The following is a 19,994-nucleotide window of genomic DNA, read 5'->3' on the forward strand; positions in this document are numbered from 1 at the left end:
CATGAATCCTCCTACATAAATTTTTGCATACAAAGTTTTCTAGAATTTTATCGCACATCGTGAGCGCTGTTGTTGGACAAAGAAGAGATGTTGGGGTAAATAGGTTAGTCGCAGAGATAAGGTAAAGTAAGGCCCTATTTATAAATACAAAATTTAAGAAGGATAACAATTTTCACTCCTATATAAATAAAAAAATCAATTTTCACACTCCTTGTCTTATTTTACGCTTTGGTAATTAAATAAACAAAATATAAATGAAATAAAAAGGTGAGGAATGTAAATGCTTATAGCTATTTTGCTCCCTCAAATATTTGTAGAGTGATTAGTGTAGGTCTATTTTTTGTTTTTCTTTAAGATTTAATTCATCTGAATTACCATCCAAAATATCGCGTCGAAACAAAATAGACAATTCACGTCAAAAGTTTTACATAAGTTATATGTTGTTTGACATTACCAAGGCTTGTCCCCTTTCTCGAAACCTAGGGCACGAAATGGAACAAAATTTTGTCGAATTGGGAGTGACCCACAAAACCTCAATCAACCCTATCTATTGTGAAGAAATGTAGACATCCATCCTAAAATCAATTGGCAGTAGTAAAAGTAGCCCAAGACCCTTAGGCCTCGTTTGGAACGCGAGACAACACAAGACAGAACTGTGTCCTATGGACTGGATAGGGCAGACCAGGATAGGACTATAGAAAATCGTGTCCCATGTTTGGTGCAACACGGGACTGGACTGAACAGTGAATAAAATTTTATTTTTTACTATACTTAATATTAAAAATTAAAAAATATACGTAATCAAATTTAAAATTCTAAAATTATTTTATAATTATAATGTAAGAGAGTTACCTATAAAAACAAACAACAAGAAAATAGCCTAAAATATAGAATTTATGTTGTTAACTATTTGATCCATTTATTGTTAACTATTTTTTTTATCATAAAAAAATAATTTCTTTTAAGTTTTTTAAAAGGAGAGATTAAGATGTGAATGAAAAGAAGATGTGGGTGGTTTTGCACAAAAAAAAAAAAAAAAAGATGTGGCTGGGTTTCATAGAAGATACGAGTTGGGTGAGGGCAAAAGAGAGAGATGGAGATGAGAGAGAAATGAAATGAAATGAAGATGCTGCTGGGTGAGTGGTGAGGCCGTGAGGGGAAGAAAGAGAGAGAGAAAGAGAGAGAGAGAGAGAGAGAGCGAGATGATCTGAAACAGAGGAGAGAAAATGGGAAAAAGTCTCATCGTGTACCACCTATTTTGGGACTGTTGTCCCAAGTGTGAGTCTCATCCCATACTCTTAGTAAGTTCACCAAACATGGGATAAGGGACAACTGTCCATTTTAATTGCTTAGTCTCATCTAGTCCCGCATTCTAAACAAGGCTATAAAACCACTATGTAAGGCCTCACATTTTCAATGTGAGATCTTTCTCTCAACATATTGAGGGATTCCTCATTTAAAGGGTAAATAAAGGATCTCTTATAAAGAGACCCTTATTGAAGGGTAAATAAGGAATCTCTTATGGGGCCCATGACGATCCACAAGTGTTTGTCCATTTTGCCTCATTCAAAGGGCACATGACATATTTTATACTGAAATTTGGATGAAATCCAAGGAAAATCAATCATATTGACCTATTTTAAAAGGGTCAGGGACTCAGGGCTTAATTAACCAAATTTTCCATTGGAGGCAATTTGACACTCAGGTCATAGTTAAGGGAAGAAACCGACTATTAAGCTTATGACATGTTTACTAAACTAAAATCAGAATGAGCTAGTATATATGAACCAGAATGATAATGAATTGAGAATTAACAGAAATCAAAATGAGAATAAATCGAATTGAGTAGGAATCAAAATGAACATGAATTGAAATCAAACATTCTCATTTACGTATTTACTAATTGTCAAAATTGGAATGAAAATAAAGCTTATTTCCATAAAAGTGTTTACTAACTAGAAAGAATCGGAATCAAAATTAGTTTGATTACTAAAATTCCATTGTGCAAAACAAACTATGTTTTATATCAACTACTTTAATTACCAATCAAAATTTCCGAAAAGAAAATTATATTTATATTCTACTAAATACTTACTAAACCTTACTCTAACTTATTTTTTTACCAATTAAAATTGGTTTTTTAATTTATTTAATTTTATTTAGTTTTTTAAGATTATATAAATTTATTTAGCATTTTAAGTTTTATTCAATTTTTTTAATTTTATCCCTTCAATTAAAATTAATTTTGTTATATGTAGAGGGCATTTTTTGAATATTTGACAATATGTAAGGCTATTTTTAATATGAGAATTTCCATTCTGATTCCCCTCTTCCAATTCGGATTCCCCCTAGGAATCTCATTTGCCCAATATTAGAAATCACATTCCTGATTTCTTATGGGCAGTGGGCCCCACATCAAGTTGATTCTCAATATATTAGTAAACACAGGAGAACAAAAAATGAGAATGATTCACATTTTTGCCATTCTCATTCCTAGTTAGGACACATGCCCTAATATAAAACATACAAGCTGTGAAAATCGTTATCCTTCTTAGAAAAATAACAAATACATGTAAGCTAATCACATTAATTAACATTGCTGTCACATAATGTTAAATGAGAAATGCTACCTACCTTCTCATTTTCAACTTATTTTCTGACTTTCTCCTTTAAGAAGGGACCCCTTCAGTCCAGTAACGTACACACCTTCGATTCGTGCTTGGATGGACCAACACTCCATTTCCGACCATCAGATCTCACAACCATCAATCCATCACCACCACTCTTGTTCCATCTCCGACATGGGATTCGCCTCTGGCGGATTCTCCAGCTTCCACATCCCAGCACGAATCCAGAGTGGGCTTGTAGTTGGCGGAAAGAGAAGGAGAGAGGGGAAGAACAGAAGAGGGAAGGAGAGGGAGAGAGAGAGAGAGGGCCGATGGCTGGGTACCTGTTTTTATTTTTGGTATTTTTAAGTTTTTTTTTTTAATTAGATTTACATAAAAAGGTTATTTATTTTTTTTTTTTTTTGAATTTTACTAATGGATAAAATTGGAAGTTTGAGAAAAAAAATTCTGATTTAACAGAAAATTAAACGATAGTGTCACATTAGCTCCATTTTGAAAGATTGGATGGCAAATGATAAATTTTTTTTAGTTTGGATGATGTTTTCGCACCAGCCTCATAGTCTTAATGGTATTTCTGCAATAAAGCCTAACAACAATTTGAGAATCATACTCCACCACTAAGAATCTGGAAAATATACCACACAGCTTCTAGCTACACCAGCCATCAGATTACCATAAGAATCCCTGACCACCACTCCAATGCCTGCCTCATGAGACCTCTGGTCAAAGAACCATCAACATTTATCTTGACAGAAGAAGAACATGGAGGCTGCCAAGAAGCAACAACATCTGATGGAGCATGAACAGGTGGAACTTTAGCTCTACTAGATTCTTGGTTCTGAAAAAATTCTAACAATTCTGACAAAGCCCTCTTAATAACACAACAAGTAAACATTGGATCTGGATCAAGTTTCTGAAAAATTGGACACAGAGTGAAACACATTCTTCTTTTTACATAAATTGCATTTAGTGGATAGCTCTCCACAGAAAATGCTTGATCTTAGGGATAGCATTTCTCAAGTTAAATATGGTGATCAAATAATAGTAATTTGTACACCATTACTCAAAAATAAAAAAGATATTACCCATATATAATTTTCAAGAGAATTTCTTCTCTGTTACCAAAATAAATTACAAACTTTTTTTTCGCAAGAGAGTGGGAGTTGGTGTTTGTCATCCGAACTCTTCCCCCGAGGTGCTTAACTTTAAAGATTACAATAATTAAATAAAAAATGAAAACTTAACAGCAATTGGGGATGTAGCTCAGATGGTAGAGCGCTCGCTTAGCATGCGAGAGGTACGGGGATCGATACCCCGCATCTCCATTTTTACCATCCTTTTTTACATTCTAAAACGCCTGTCGTGCGACCATAAAATTGTCGTCTATATGAACGGCGGTCAATAAGATGTCGTTACATAAAACACCAAACTCAATATATTTCTTTGTTTTATAAGTTCTTCAAGAGCATTCTTGTCGTTGACGAAAATGTCGTTCTTGCTTTCAAGAAGTCACCAAAGATTTTTCTAGAGAATGTGAAAAAGAATATTGGTCCTATAATGGTTTTGGGAAGCCTTGGAGTTTCTCAATCTTTCATCTCCTTCTTTGCTTGTCGTTCTCCGCATGCAGTAATGATAACACCTACCAAATTTGAAACATTGTTTTCCAACATTTTAGGAGTTTCTCAACTCAAGGCTCAAATATTGGTCAAAACTGACAGATGGTCCTATCTCATTGTATTCAATAATGTAGATTTGGGATTTTCCAAGTTCTAAAATTTGCTGACTGAATTTGACAAGCGGTTGTAATCAAGTTCTTCCTGATAGAAATGGGTCATATATGGGCAATTGTTATGTATGTTAAACAGGAACAAAGAAATCTTTTGCTTGCCTTGGAAATGGTGGTATCAAGAACAGAGCAATTTCAAGCTTGTTGAGCATATTGAGGTAAGTTTCTGGTCATTCATTAGAAATCCTTGATGTTTATAAAACTGGTGCCTTACTAACGTGTGAGGAGCACATAGGAGATCGACCTAACTAGCATTTCACACTCACCATATTCAAGAGTACAACTTGAGAGAAGCTTTTAAAATGTTTGAGTGGTAGAGGGAATCGAATTGCTCATGAGGATAATTGAGCTAAAATAGCCATTGTAAAGGTTCTGGGTGTTTCTTATAAAACCCACACTGTAAAGGTTTTGGGTAATCCTTGTAACCCATATTATTAGTGAATGTTCAAAGTAGAAGTGTGAGCATGGGCATAGATAGGCAAGTGGTTTGTATTTCCTTTTGCATTACATTTTTCATCATGTTAAGTTGTTCTATGTGCAAAACGGTAAAAGCTTCATGCTTAGATAAATTGAGTTTCCATAAAAGACTTTGTTGATTAATTAGACTATATATTGTGTTCAATATTATGTATGCAACTTAAAGTTGTTGAACCTTGGAAATAATCTTGACTTAAAATATGAAAATAATTTGTGATTTAAAATAATTATCTATTGATTTCATCAAGGAAAAATTAAGAATGTTTGGGAAAATGAAAATCATTAGAGACTGAGTATAATAAACATGCCATAAATCATTCATGTGTAATCTTGATTTATTGATTTTTTTTTTTTTCCAATGTTGAAAAAAGTTTGAAGTTCAATTTATCCTTCTCAAATAAATTTTTTTTTTTAAAAGGTAAATTAGTGATAAGTCACTACATTCACCCCGGTTCACCGATAAACTATTGCAATTAGTGTACTTATTTTCCAACTAACTATGCTTTTATAATGTTTTACTACTGCAGCGCTTAGTCAAATCTATAATTCTGAAATTATATGTTTATTCTTTTTTAAGGAATTACTTAGGTTATGACGTTTGAGAACCTTCTCATCCTCAATACCAATAATTTTATAACATATGTCAATACTTTGAAAAATATTAACAATTACTGAATTATGAGATAAACTTATTTAAAAAAAATGACACGTGTTAAATAATTATTGATACTGAGGAAGAGAAGGTCCTCAAATCTCATGACCTAAGTATTTCTCCCTTTTTTATTACTTTACCCATAAATACAGTAGTTTGAAGAAAGGCACCTGATGCACGATATTGTAGTTTGTGCGCATTTTTTGTTATTTATAATAGCATTTATTATTATTAATATATTATAACATTGAAAAAGCATTTATTGGTATATATTCTTTTTTTATTAGCATTTATTGATGTATTTATATGCTAAAGAAAATGAAGATGTACCATATGTTTTTATAATATAAATATATCTCATCTATTGATATAATATAGATATATCTCATCTTCAATGGGGTCGGAATCCGAACCCTACAAAATATTGATATCCAAATTCAATCCTCATATTTAGGTATCAATGATCCCTAATACCCAATACCCAATCTGACCCACATTTGTTGAAAAAGCTGATGAGAGAGAATGAGAAAGAAACACATTTGTTGAAAAAGCTGATAAGTGAGAATGTGAAAGTGTACTATTGCTATATATCTCACATTCTAAATGACAATTGCTACCAACAGATACAATTGTACTTGTTTTTTTTTTTTTTAAATGAATGGCCCAGATCCAAGGCCCGTTGAAAGATCAAGGGTTGTGATTATTCTTCATGATTTTTTTTATTTATATGTTATTAAAAATATGAAATAAATTGAAATAAATACCGAAAAAATTCAGAATTTTTAAAAAAAATTCCCCTTAATTTTATAACGGCTAGTACCCTAAAAATTCTATATATACCTCATTCTTTTTAGTTTTTTCTTCACATCCTTCTCTCTTTTACACAACATTTTCATCAAATTTAGTGAATTCAATATGGTTAGAGGTTTTGATTGGTCCAATGATGAAGATATTGCTCTAGTTCAAGCTTGGCTAGAGAAGTCTCCAAATTCGGAACTTGGTGCACAGCAAAAAATTGACGTATTTTAGGCCGAAGTTTACAATGTTTTTTAGCATAATTTGGGCACACCAACGGACATAACGATAGGCGTAATTAGATCACAGTGGAAAGACATTGCCGGGTTTTGCAACAAATTTTATGGCTCATTATTAGATGCCGAAAGAAGACGTCAAAGCGGTGCAAATTTAGACAATGTAGTAAGTTTTATTTTATGAAAGTATATATTTAATTTAATGATGTATGTTTATGCCATTGTTAATACTTGATATTCATGTGTCATAATTTTTGTAGTTTGCAGACGCACTTGAGATATATAAAGGCAAGTCTAATGGAAAAAAGTTTAACTTGCTCCACGTTTGGAAGGATTTTAAAAGAATGCGTCAAGTACTCAGTTGCAAATTCAACTGTGCGGCTCAGTGATCAGGAACCACCGACCGATGACACACCGAATGATCAAGATGAGGTTTGCCTTGATACAGATGATGACCCACCATCATGGCAACCGGTAGGCCCGTCACGACCTCGCCCAAGGCCACTAGGAAGAAATAAAGCAAAGTGGGCCAAGACAGCTGAATCCCACCAAATTCATATGGCAATTGACGAATACAATAATATGTCACGTATAGCTGAGGAAATGAGAATTGACAGAGAAAATGTGAGACAAGAAAGAGAAGCGGCAAAAGATATGGCATGGTAAGCAAGAGAAAGGGCGAAGAAAGCAAGGGAAATGGCGAAGGAAGCAAGAGAACAAGCGAGGCTTGAGATGGCGATAGAGTGGGAGGAAGGGCAGATTATGGACAAAGACTTGACGAATATGAATGACATGCAAAAAGAGTATTGGGGAACAAAAGAAGCTGAAATAATTGCCAGAAGACGTGCACGTGCTACCTCGAGCTCAAGGTACACCTCATTTGGATACTACCTAGATATCATCGACCTCAACCAGTCATACCCGGAGTATCCTCCAAATTATTAGTGAATTATATTTTTATTATGTTTGAGAGTTAAATTATGTTTATGATTTGAATTATGTAGTGGATTTGAATTTGTTTCAGTTATGTTTAAGAGTTGAATTATATTTAGGATTTGAATTATGTAGTGGATTTGAAATGACTATTCCCGTCACCTTGCATGAAGTGACTATTCACTAACCCTGCATGAAATGACTATTCCCTAACCCTGCATGAAGTGACTATTCACTACCCTGCATGAAATGACTACTCATGTACCCTATTATGTAGAATTCTCTATTAATTGTGATAACTTCGTCTATTGAATTTAACATAGTTTTTATCTATTCAAGATAATTTCTCATATGATCAACACTTCGATGAACCCTTTCAACTACTCATCGTCTTCATCTTCATCTTCATCTTCGAGTTCTCTCGAGATCGAGTCTGATGATTCTGACGCTAGTTACGAAAGGGTAGAGGAAGGCAGAATGCTGGTGGGGCGTTTAATTATGTCAATGGGGCAATCAGTCATCGCTCCATGTCCACGTCACGGTGGTACGTCTTCCTGTCGGCGTTACACACATCGAGATAGGGAAGGCGCTCATGGGAGACTAATGCAAAATTACTTCATCCCTGCATCGATAGAAGGCAATGTGACGTTTCAGAGTCGCTTCTGTATGCATCAACCCCTATTCAATAAGATTATGAATGATGTGTGCCTCCATGATGATTGGTTCCAATCCAAGCCAGATGTAATCAGTAGACTTAGTTGCACACCGTAGCAGAAGGTGACTGCGGCATTGAGAGTGATGGCATATGACCAACCCTTCGATGCGGTTGCGGATCTACTAACCATTAGCCATGACACCATAAAGGATGCATTATATAAGTTCTGCCGAGCCATCACCAAGGTGTATGAGGAGTAGTATCTTTGCAGACCTAATCTGGAGGACATGAGAAGACTCATGTGAAAAGGGCGCCAAAGAGGATTTCCAGGAATGATTGGAAGCTTAGACTACATGCACTGGGTGTGGCAAAATTGCCCCATGGCTGAGCAAGCTCACTATCGTGCGCATTACCATACAACAACTGTTATTTTGGAAGCAGTTGTCTCATACGACATGTGGATTTGGCATGCAAACTTCGGATTTCCGGGTGCTAACAATGACATTACCGTGCTGGACTGCTCACACCTTTTTGATGTAGAGATATCTGGAAGAGCCCACAAGGTGAAATACAGGGTCAATGATGTGGAATACAAAATCTCATACTATTTTACTGACAGGATCTACCCGAGGTGGATGACTTTGATTTCATCAATACGCAACCCGATTTCGGATCCTCACAAGTTGTTTACAAAGTGACAAGAGAGCTTCTGTAAGGATGTGGAGAGGGCGTTTGAGATTTTTAAAGCTCGATGACAGATTATCAAACGGCCAGCTCGTTATTGGAGACCCAATGATTTGAGTTATATCATGAAGGCATGCATAATATTGCACCATTAGATTGTTGATGATGAGCGACCGGATGATGATCCAGTCTGGAAGGAGTTTAACACGCAAGAGATGATTAGAAGGGCATAAGCAGAGTATGACAGTGTGGAACCAAGCATACAAGGTGGGCCTCCATGATCTTTACTTGAGGAGAATGCTCGTCGCAATTTGATTAGGGACAAGGCGTCATAATGCATGGTTGAAGGAAAATTTGATTGAGCACATATGGATCCAAGCGGGAGGCGCGCCACATGCTTGAGCTTGTAATAATGAATGATTAGTGTTTGGTTGAGGGGTCAATGTTGTTTAGTTTATATGTTTGTGGTTTAGTTTATGTGTTTGTGTTGTGAAATAAAATAAATTGTGTTGTATTTAACATTTTTAATATTTTAATATTAATATTGGTGTCATTTTAAAGAGATAATTAAATTATTAACAATAATATAATATTTTTAATTATAAAATATTATAAATATTTAATTAACGGGTACTTAATCAATTTGAAGATTAATTAAATAGGTGGAAAGTATCAATTTCCATGTTTGGCTATTAACACCATTATATTAGTGAGACCCAAAATTTGAAATTGGACATTATTTGATATCCAAAATTGATTTTAGATATTAAATATTGTCATATTGGGGATAATGGTTGTTGAAGGCCTAACTGAGTTATACTACAGCACAAAAATTGTTAACTCACCTAAAATAAGGGAACCAGATCCTCTACCAGATTTTTGTCTGCCAGACTATACCAGGCTTTCAATCTCAGCCCTTGAAAAAAATTGTGTGGGTTAAGATTCACCATATTTTTAATAGAAATAATTAGGCTTAGGTCCTTTAGAAAAACAATTTTTAGATGGAGACCGGGGGTGTTTTAAAATTTATAAGAAAATCATTTTAATTCATAATAATTTATAAGAAAATCCTTTTAATTTATAAGAAAGTCTTTTTAATTTATAAGAAAATTCTTTTTAATTCATAATAAAGTCATTCCCCGATTTGAAGAGTATTTCCCCCTATTTGAAGGGTATTTCCCCCTACTTGAAGGGTATTTTTCCTTCTAGGGTGTAGAGGTCAAAAAAGAAAAATAAAAAGACTTAATTAAAAACCTTAAATCATTATCGGTTTTAGTCTAAGAAAGACTCATAAAATGGACTGGACTCTAAGTCTCCATTTTTAATATCCAAATTTTTTTTTAACCATTACAAAAAAAACAAGAAAGTTTATTTATTTTTAGCAAAAAAAATGATAAAAGTAGTCGCAGCTCCATCCCAGCGCCTTCTTCCCTCCCGATGCAGCCCCCTCTCCCCCTTTCCGGCGATTTCTCCAGCCGCCAACTTTCTTGTCCACTGCAGGCAGCCACCCTGATACAACCCTTTCTACCTTAACCTGGTACAAAAGAGAATTGGAAGAAGGAGCAGAGCTCCAATTTTTCTTTAAGCCAATCATCAAAATCATCCTTACAATTGAGAGCTACTGCTCTTATATCAGCAAATGAACCGGTCATAACAAACTTGATCCGGTCAAGACTCACAGCAATGGACTGCCAACTGTCATTTTACTAACAAGACTACTAATTAAAGACTAACCGACAATTAATTAAAGACTTAAACAATTACAGATCTTAACACACCCAGTCAGCTCAGTGAGCAATTTGACTCTCTCCTCAGGAACCCATTGAATTTCTAGCACAAAAACACCCACAATCAAGAACTCCATTTCTAGCACCAAAATACCCACAATCAGATTCAAGAGAAGGAACAATTTGACCGCCGGCAATCATCCATTCATTTCCTCTCAATGAACAATTTGACTCTCTCCTCAAGAATCCATTGAACTTCTGCCAAACATTATCGACTACGTACCAAGTGTGACATTGATTATTTCTGATCATCTATGGCAGAGGACTTCATTTTATGTTCATTTAGTCTTCCATTATCTTCTTGTTTTTTTTTTTTGATCCTCCAGTGCTGATTCCCGTTTAAAAATAGTTCAAGAACTTAATAGATTCTCTTCCCAAACTTATTCAATGGTCGTAATCCACCAATTAATCTTCTTTGATAGTTGATACTTTTTGGGTTTTCTTTCAAAATCTTTAAAATGTTCACTGAGAAGTCGATAGTTTTAGCATCTGGTTTGGTTCATCCTCTTGAATTTGCCGACAGCCATGGCAAAGGGAAGGAAGGAGGGTAAATGCCCAGGAGAAAACGATGGCTGATCTATCATTAAAGCTGAAATGTTTCTTTTTTTTTTGATAAATTATTAAAAGGTTGATGGATAAATATAAAATGGGTTTATTAAAAGTATTAAATAGATGGTAAAATCTTGACCATTAAATTTTTTTCAAAGATTGAGATTGTAAGTCTGGTATAGTCTGGAAGACAAAAAACTAGTAGAGGATCCGGGTCCTAAAATAGGAATCCCATGGCCCATGCAAAAGCTGCAGAAGACAAGACGGGAGTTTGTTTCCCGAGAACGAAATAGGAATCCCATCCTATTACGTCATGCACTCGTGAATCGAACGTCTGACTTTTTCAAACAGCCGAGGAGGCCCAAACTTTCTTTCTCCAGCCAAATCCAACGGCCCAGATTTGTCTGCCAACCATTTAGTACTCGAAGATTCCCAATAACAAATCCACCACCCTCCCGCTTCCAATTCTCTTCTCCCTCAACACCGTCTTCATCACCTAAGAAACCGCACGACCACGAGGCTCGATCCCCTACGGTTCCGAGCCATCTTCTCGTGCGGTTCCTTAGCCTACGCTTCCATTTCCTTACTGTTCGTGCTTCGCTTCTTTTTCCAGGTACCAAAAAAATTTCGACCCTTTTTTCCTTTGCTTTTTTGTTTTGTTGTTTTTTTTTTTTTTTTTGGCTTTTGCCGTAAAGATTGGTTTAAACTGTTCAGAATATATTGCATGCAATACAAAAAAGAATCTGTTTATTCTCTTTTAATTTCTTTGTAGTTCCAGAGACCGTTTAAAATTAGAAATTTTGCTTTTTTTTTTTTTGTTTCCCTGAGTTTTCCCTGTTATTGTTTCTTGTTTGGCAACTGTGAATTGGTGGGAAAGAGACTGAATTGTACAATTGCATACTTGAATGCTTTGAATATGGAATTATTTTCTATTTGGGTTTCCCAAAGAAAATGAAAAATGTCGCGTTTATTATATATATATTATTAACATTTCATGTGGTTTCTGGTTGCTTAAATGTGTGGGACCGCTTGGGATCTTTTTAGTTTTATTTATTATACAATGATTATGATATAATTAAAGTTATGCCAATTTTGTGGTTGCCAGAGACGGACGCAAATTTCTGTGTACTGTGATGCCAAATCGAACATAAGTCTATTTTGGTTTAGACCGCAATGATATGTTAGTTATTTGATAAATTTTTGAATACCATATTGCCTATTATTTAAGATTACGTGAACATTTAGTTGGTGGAGCTTTTGAGTTGAAGATGCATTAGTCATATCATATTCGGGTTTGCTCATAATTTATGATCATTAGAATTCATACAGCTATTACCGCCACCTGATTTTAATTTGTTGGATTTATGCCATGATAGATAGAGTATATATTTTTAGAAAGTCAAATAATCATATTACTTTTTTTTTATTTTTTATCTGGATTAGACATATCCACATTAAGATATTAGGTTGCGTGGGTAATTCTCATCATCGTGGTGTGGAAGCTCAGTTTGATCATTTTTCATGGGTGCCATGGAAAATGCCATAGACAACAGAGAAGATCGTATTCCGGCAGAAGCCAAGGAGATTTTAAAATCATTGGCTACCAAGTGGGAAGACGTGGTTGATTCAAATGCATTGCAGGTGATCCCTCTCAAGGGTGCAATGACCAATGAGGTTTTCCAAATAAAGTGGCCAGCAAAGACGGGGGAAATTTCACGTAAGGTTGTGGTTAGGATTTATGGTGAGGGTGTTGAGGTGTTCTTTGACAGGGATAATGAGATCCAAACATTTGAATGCATGTCAAAGCATGGTCAGGGACCTCGTCTCCTTGGGCGGTTTCCAAATGGTCGAATTGAAGAGTTCATCCATGCACGGGTACTCAATATTTACTTATTTTGCTGTTGTCCTTTTTCATTGTATAAATACTACCAATCCTTTAGAGAATGGAGACGATGTACATATACATACATATATATATATATGTATATATATTTGTAAAGTGGCTGTCACAATCAATTGCTACATTAAAATTAGCTCGAAATTCAAGATGCTTCTATGGATCCATTTATAAGATTGACATATGTATGTTGTATGCCCATGTTGTTTTGCTACCAAGCTGATTATATTCCTGGTACATGAGATTTAATAGATGATGCCAAATTGCCAAATTGCCAAATTGTTGTTTCAAATTGTTAACTTTTGTGACTACCTCTCTAGCTCAAGATCATCTTTGATTCTTTGTTATATAGTAGTTATATTCTTTGGGAATTATTTTACCCCATTTTAGGTATTACAATTAATTTAATTGGTGGTTTATGTGTGAGAAATGTAAACACATATCTATTTCATTTCTTGGTTTAATGGATAAATTGCATACAGAAGTAAATTAAAGACTTATATACCATTCCTTTGAAAAAATTCGAAGCACTTTTTTCCCTTCCTGAACATATTATCTCTCTTTCCACTTGTGAATTTTCAGACACTCTCAGCATCTGATCTATGTGATCCAGATATTTCTGCTCTTATAGCTACTAAATTGAAGGAGTTCCATGATCTTGATATGCCTGGTCCAAAGGATGTCCTCCTCTGGGATAGATTGGGGTACATTTCTTTGTTTCACCACTTCTATTCGCTGAAAAGTTGAGATTAATTTGTGTGTTAATTTAACTGAGATTACATATTGCCACCAGTATCATTGGCTTAGTGTTTTACTATAGTTGCAATCAACTCTTTGTATGTGTTCCAGGAAATGGCTCAGTACGGCCAAGAGAATGTCTACTCCAGAAGAAGCTAATGCCCTTCAGTTAGATTCCATTGAAAAGGAAATCTCTTTACTGGAGAAGGAGTTCTCAGTACCTCATCAACGTATGGGTTTCTGCCACAATGATTTACAGTACGGTAACATAATGATTGAGGAAGAGAGTAAATCAATAACCATAATCGTAAGTTTTTCTCATTATGCTCTGTCTTTCAATTTTTGATTTTCTTATCAGAATCTTGGCGACAAAATCGTATTGTTTGTTGGATCATTTATCAATGTAAATAGTTCAGGATTTTTCTATTGCATTTATATATATCAATGTAATACCCTGTTAATAAGACAGTACTTTGCTCAGCAGTAGTTTAACTCTGTTATGGTGGACATTGGTAGAAAGGATAAAATAAAAAGAGTGCTGCTATTTGCACACCCCAAAAATTTAATTTGTGAAATAACAAAAATCACCCAAAACCCCATCCTCTATCTCTCATTCCTTCCTCCTTTTCCTCGTCACAGCACCCCACCCCCGTGAGTAACCACCCGCCAACCACCCCAGCCTCGGCCCGTCGACCACCCCAGCCCCGGCCTGCCCCACTCTCTCTCCTTCCCTCTTACCCCGCCGACCACCGCACCCCCATCCCCTCAGCTTTTCTCTCTCCCCGAAACCCAACCCCAGCCCCTCACTTTCTCTCTCTACAAATCTCAGTCAGGCAGATTTGTCGGCGAACCAGGCGGCGAGAACCCAGCCAAAAGATCCCTCTCTCTTCCCCGACTCCCCAACCCAGCCTCCACCGTCAGCCAGCGCGCAATTCATGCGCACACAGCCATCCCGACACCACCACTCCCTCCTCCAGCCACCACCAGTCACCCCACCGGTTGGAAAATACTCCCCAGATGCCGGCCATCACTCTCCAGAACACCCCTTACCGGCCAGCCATCCACACCCACAGGAAAGCTCAAGCCCAGTCCAACCTGCAATTAATTTTTTTTTTTTTTTAAGTTGATGTTCGGAGGGGGGAGAGAGAGAGAGAGAGAGAGAGAGAGAGAGAGAGAGAGAGAGAGGGGAGGGGCTGGCTGGGTGGGGTGAAGGGAGGGGGAGGGAGGGGTAGGGCTGGGTGTGTTTTTTCTTTTTTTTTTTGAAATAGATAAAATACTCCCCAGATGCCGGCCATCACTCTCCAGAACACCCCTTACCGGCCAGCCATCCACACCCACAGGAAAGCTCAAGCCCAGTCCAACCTGCAATTAATTTTTTTTTTTTTTTAAGTTGATGTTCGGAGGGGGGAGAGAGAGAGAGAGAGAGAGAGAGGGGAGGGGCTGGCTGGGTGGGGTGAAGGGAGGGGGAGGGAGGGGTAGGGCTGGGTGTGTTTTTTCTTTTTTTTTTTGAAATAGATAAAATACTCCCCAGATGCCAGCCATCACTCTCCAGAACACCCCTTACCGGCCAGCCATCCACACCCACAGGAAAGCTCAAGCCCAGTCCAACCTGCAATTAATTTTTTTTTTTTTTAAGTTGATGTTCGGAGGGGGGAGAGAGAGAGAGAGAGAGAGAGGGGAGGGGCTGGCTGGCTGGCTGGGTGGGGTGAAGGGAGGGGGAGGGAGGGGTAGGGCTGGGTGTGTTTTTTCTTTTTCTTTTTTGAAATAGATAAAATAGGGATATTATAGTAATTGAGAGGGGTGTGTGTGTGAGAAAATTTAATTGTGAGCAGAGTGTGGGGTGTGAAGTGAGAAAAAGTAAAAAAAGGGTGTGCGAAAAGAAAAAAAAGAGTGTGCAAATAGCAGCACTCAATAAAAAATAATTCGTATAGCTTGTATCTGTCAACTTTACATTGCAATTCCAACTTCTGAACAATACCAGTAAAACCCCTTAAAAAAGAAAAGAAAAAGGAAAGAGTTACTACGACTAATTACATGTACTACAAAATCAAAGGGCTTATCTGATTTTTAGTTTTTTACTATTGTGCACACACACAGAGGGAGAAAGTGATGACAATTTTACTACCTCGATTACACTTAGAAAAACAAAAAAAGAGAAGAAAATAATTGAAATTAATTTGACATCCCTAAATTCTCCATTTACTCGTCTAGGTTTCTTAGGCTGGAAAATCTTATGGAAATTGTATTTTTCTATTTTCTAGAATTGCAGCTCTCATTATGTGGCTTCCTATTGTTGTGCTGAGGTTCTGGTTGGCGGGAATGTGAAAGTAATAGTGTGGTTATATAGTTCAGAGGGCATCTGTATTTGTTGTTTAATTATTTTTGGTCTGGTTGAAATATCTTAGTCATTTATCTGTACCATGCTACTTGGGCTGATTTGTGATGTTCACTGGTATTCAGTATTCTTCATGCTGATTTCACATCTATGATAATATCATCCTTGTTATGCAATTTTGCAAATGTATAACTATAACTTCATCATTCCATCTGAATAAATAAAAGAAAAAAAATTGGAATTGTGTACTTTTGTCTGCCAAAGATAGTTTGGATGTGACTTTTCTTTCTACAGAAGGTTTTGTTATTTTTTCCTCTTTTGAATATTTGGTAGGTTTCATAAGGTTTAGGGTTTAAATGAACACTAGGTTTTGATGCCTGATCATGCGTACTTGTTGGCTTTAGGCCAACCATCTGGTTCATTTAACTGGGAAGCTATTCAACACTATGTTTATTGACTTATATAGAAAATTTAATTCTGTCATCTTCAATGTACAGACAATGAAGGCATGAACAGTATCTATAAAATTATTTGGTTAACCTTCTGACATAATTATCTTTTCCAGAATGTTTAAAAGTTTTGATATTATATTTAATTATTTATCCTTCTTACCAGGACTATGAGTATGCAAGTTATAATCCTGTTGCATTTGACATAGCAAACCATTTCTGTGAGATGGCAGCTGACTATCACACAGATACACCTCATATTTTGGACTATAGTAAATATCCTGGTCTGTCATCTACTGCGACACATTCTTTCATGTCTATCTTTTCTTTTATTTCCTACCATAGACATGAAATATTTTGACCTGCCACTCAACAGGTTTGGAGGAGCGCCAGAGGTTTGTTCGATTGTATCTGATTGCTACAGGTAATCTGTTATGCTTCATTTGTAGCAACATACTCATATAAAAATTGGAAGAATTTATTGTATTTCTCTCAATGAGTTGTGTGCAGGCAATCAACCTAGTGACAATGAAGTGGAGCAGCTGGTTCAAGATGTGGAGAAATATACGCTTGCAAGCCATCTGTTTTGGGGCTTATGGGGAATAATATCGGTAATCATCATTTCAACATAGTTTTCATGGCTAGGACATTATTATCATAGAAACCTATTGCCACTGGGAGTCGACTAGGAACTGGCTCTTTTGTGCCTTCTGTAATGAGTGCTAACTCCTAGGTTTAAAATAATTCTTCATTTTCTTTAGATGCTCGTTTCTGTGATTTTAAAATTTTATTGGTATGTCGGTTTCTTTTGTATTTGAAGATGCTGACTCCCCATTGGGATCCACCAAATTGATGGCTTGTGCTATAAGATATCCAGGTCAAATGCCAGGATTTCTGATTTTTAATTGTTATCAAGTTTTTACCTACCTCCTATGTGATATACATAATGGTTACCAACTATTTTCCAGTGGCTACATTTAGCTTATTTGATGAAAAATTGCTAGGAAATAGTAATCATACTTTCATTTTTTACGTTTTTTTGGTACTAGTTGCCTCCAGCTGTATAGCTTCTTCTTGGACCCTACTAATTTTGTCTCCTCTTCTTCGTTTTCTTTTTTTTTTTTCCCTAAATTTTCAGGAACATGTGAATGATATTGACTTTGACTACATGGAATATGCAAGGCAGAGGTTTCAACAGTACTGGACAAGCAAGCCTTCACTATTGGGTTCCACAGACACTGTGACTGATGGTAACTGAACTATAGTTCTTCTTGAGTTGCATTTCACTTTGTCAGCGAATTAATATGATTACAAACAGGAACCTTTGAGTTTCACTATATTTCAGGCTAGCAAGTGTATTTTGTTATCTGATAATGATTTTGTAGGAAATATCCCAATTTTCTTTTCTCTCTTCAGAAACATTTGGCTGGATCTTTTACTGTTTCACGGATGTGGTGAATGGTTATATTTTTGTCAATGGAAATTTTGTATGATGACACAGTTGCAGTTGTTGATCCAGTCTTGGTCAAATTCTACCAAAGATGACCTAAGCTTGGCACTATGATCTGCAAAGCTTGATTAGGGTGGAGTAGTTCAAGTTAGTTCAGGTTATGTCAGGTTGGATTAGGCTGGGATGAACACAAAAAAAAAAAAAAAAAAATATGATATGAATAAAGTTTTAACAAATGATGTGTTGTCAAGTCCTAGTATTGAAGTTATGATAACCAAGCGACTTCATTTTTCAGAGCCATGAGACATCACTAGGAACGTTCTAATTTTCTATTTATCCCAAGTTAATTATACCTATAGTTCTTGATCTTGAAAGGAGCATAGGTATCTGGATAATGTAGGAGGTGTGTTTCCTTGCTGTCCAATTTCCATAACTGCATGGTTAAAATGACCATCTAATATTTTCTCTAAAAAGAAAAAAGATAACTATCCAATATGCAGATACTGGAGCAATCATACTGAGTGGTACATGTTTAAAAGGGACTGTGAGTTTTGGAGACTCCATGTACCAGTACACACTAGGTTGTTTGAAAACTGATTCATGTGAACTGTTTTTACAGAACTTCTTGGATCTATCCCATATATTGAAATAAATTTATAAACTAGCCACGTAGCACATGCTCCTGTGTATTGGTCGAGATTCTTTAGATTCTGTTAAGTTTGAGTGAGTGGTCCATTTGATGGATTGGAAATTGTGTATTAGGGATTGACATGAGAGTTATTAGGTAATTGTGTGGGATAGTAGGATCAAGTTTCATATTCCCTTTTAGAGAGCTAATTCTTTATATAATGTGATTAAAACTCAAGGCTTGTCTGTATATAATAGATGATAATAATACAGTTGAATACAAATGGATATTATGGTGAGGGAATTTAAAGAGGAAGATTTCATCTCCAGTGTCCTTTTTCTTTTAACCTTTTTGACTTCTGCTGCAATTTCATTCTTGTGCCAATGCAGCATTTATACTTCATGAAGTTGCTCCATACATTATCTTTAATCTTATATATTTGAGAATTTCCCCACATTATGTAATACTTGCACATCCAAAGTCGCAGTCAAATATGACATGCATGGAGCTGCTGTTTAACTGTTGCACATATGAGGCTGTGGAGATTATCATGTTCTTTGTATCGCTTGTTCTAGTTGGTGTAAGTATGGTCTTGGTTTGGCGGTAAGCTATAATAGAAACGAGATCACTTTTTGGTTAGATCATGAAAATCTAAATATACATGCAATGTTAATTCAATTTAGCAACACCCTTTGGATCATTCGAAGAATTTCATTTCTTGCATTATTCAAAACTCATTCTATCTGCTTGTAAAATTGACTTCTAGGATTTAGTTTACTTGTTTCATCTCCCCAGTAATTTCCATTTTCTCCTCTTTTTTAATTTTTTTCTTTTCTTTTATGTGAAAGTGAGTTTTGGTTTGCAGGCAAACAAAAGGATACCTCAAACATATTATCTAATCGACCAAGTTTGTTAAAGAAGCTGAAGAAATATTTCAGCTTAACAAAGATGAAAACATAGTATTGGAGATATTTGCAGCTAAGGGTGACATCAGTTTTAAGAGGGAAACATATAATATCTGAGTGTGGGTTGCATTGCATTTACATAATGGGATGGGATGGTGTAAAATAAAACTGGTGTTGCAACTGCAGAGATGGGATATATGGGTTAAAAATAAAGGAGTACCCTGTTGATCATTTCTTCGTATGATCTATTCATAAAGGTCCTCTATTATTGGAGCCTCTGCAGTTGTTCGGGCAGCGCTTTGGAAGCAAGTGCGTTAAGGTCTAATGTAATGGGGAGTGATGTCTTCTTGATGGAATGTTGATGATCTATTGTCTGCTTCTCCAAAAGAAGATTTGAAATATAATTTTTAG

The 19,994-nt window shown here is 35.9% G+C and overlaps 2 protein-coding genes and 1 non-coding gene across 3 annotated transcripts; all 3 read left to right on the forward strand.

Annotated features, from left to right (window-relative positions):
* The first annotated feature begins 3,879 nt into the window (after window positions 1–3,879).
* TRNAA-AGC (transfer RNA alanine (anticodon AGC)) lies at window positions 3,880–3,952 on the forward strand. The gene has a single exon. It is a non-coding gene; the product is annotated as a tRNA-Ala (tRNA).
* A 4,541-nt stretch (window positions 3,953–8,493) lies between these two features.
* Window positions 8,494–8,859, forward strand: LOC147291674 (uncharacterized). Its single transcript, XM_086236001.1, has one exon. It carries the CDS (start codon window positions 8,494–8,496, stop codon window positions 8,857–8,859), a length of 366 nt encoding a protein of 121 aa, XP_086092127.1.
* Window positions 8,860–11,467: 2,608 nt separating this feature from the next.
* LOC147291675 (putative choline kinase 2) lies at window positions 11,468–19,944 on the forward strand. The gene is made up of 9 exons (XM_086235309.1): window positions 11,468–11,794; window positions 12,625–13,056; window positions 13,661–13,782; window positions 13,928–14,123; window positions 16,767–16,884; window positions 16,977–17,024; window positions 17,111–17,211; window positions 17,739–17,850; window positions 19,544–19,944. The coding sequence occupies exons 2-9, from the start codon at window positions 12,703–12,705 to the stop codon at window positions 19,636–19,638; spliced, it is 1,146 nt and encodes a 381-aa protein (XP_086091435.1). The 5' UTR covers window positions 11,468–11,794; window positions 12,625–12,702; the 3' UTR covers window positions 19,639–19,944.
* Window positions 19,945–19,994: the final 50 nt, after the last annotated feature.

This window comes from Dryas octopetala, chromosome 3, assembly GCF_963921425.1.
Source record: "Dryas octopetala chromosome 3, drDryOcto1.1, whole genome shotgun sequence".
Classification (NCBI taxonomy): Eukaryota; Viridiplantae; Streptophyta; class Magnoliopsida; order Rosales; family Rosaceae; genus Dryas; species Dryas octopetala.

Bases quoted from the DNA above. Each gene is read 5' to 3' on its own strand.
- LOC147291674 (XM_086236001.1), top strand. From the start codon at position 8,494: ATGATTGGAAGCTTAGACTACATGCACTGGGTGTGGCAAAATTGCCCC.
- LOC147291675 (XM_086235309.1), top strand. From the start codon at position 12,703: ATGGGTGCCATGGAAAATGCCATAGACAACAGAGAAGATCGTATTCCG. The intron at 17,212-17,738 runs GTAATCATCATT...CTAAATTTTCAG, and splicing joins GCTTATGGGGAATAATATCG to GAACATGTGAATGATATTGA. The intron at 17,851-19,543 runs GTAACTGAACTA...TTTGGTTTGCAG, and splicing joins CACAGACACTGTGACTGATG to GCAAACAAAAGGATACCTCA.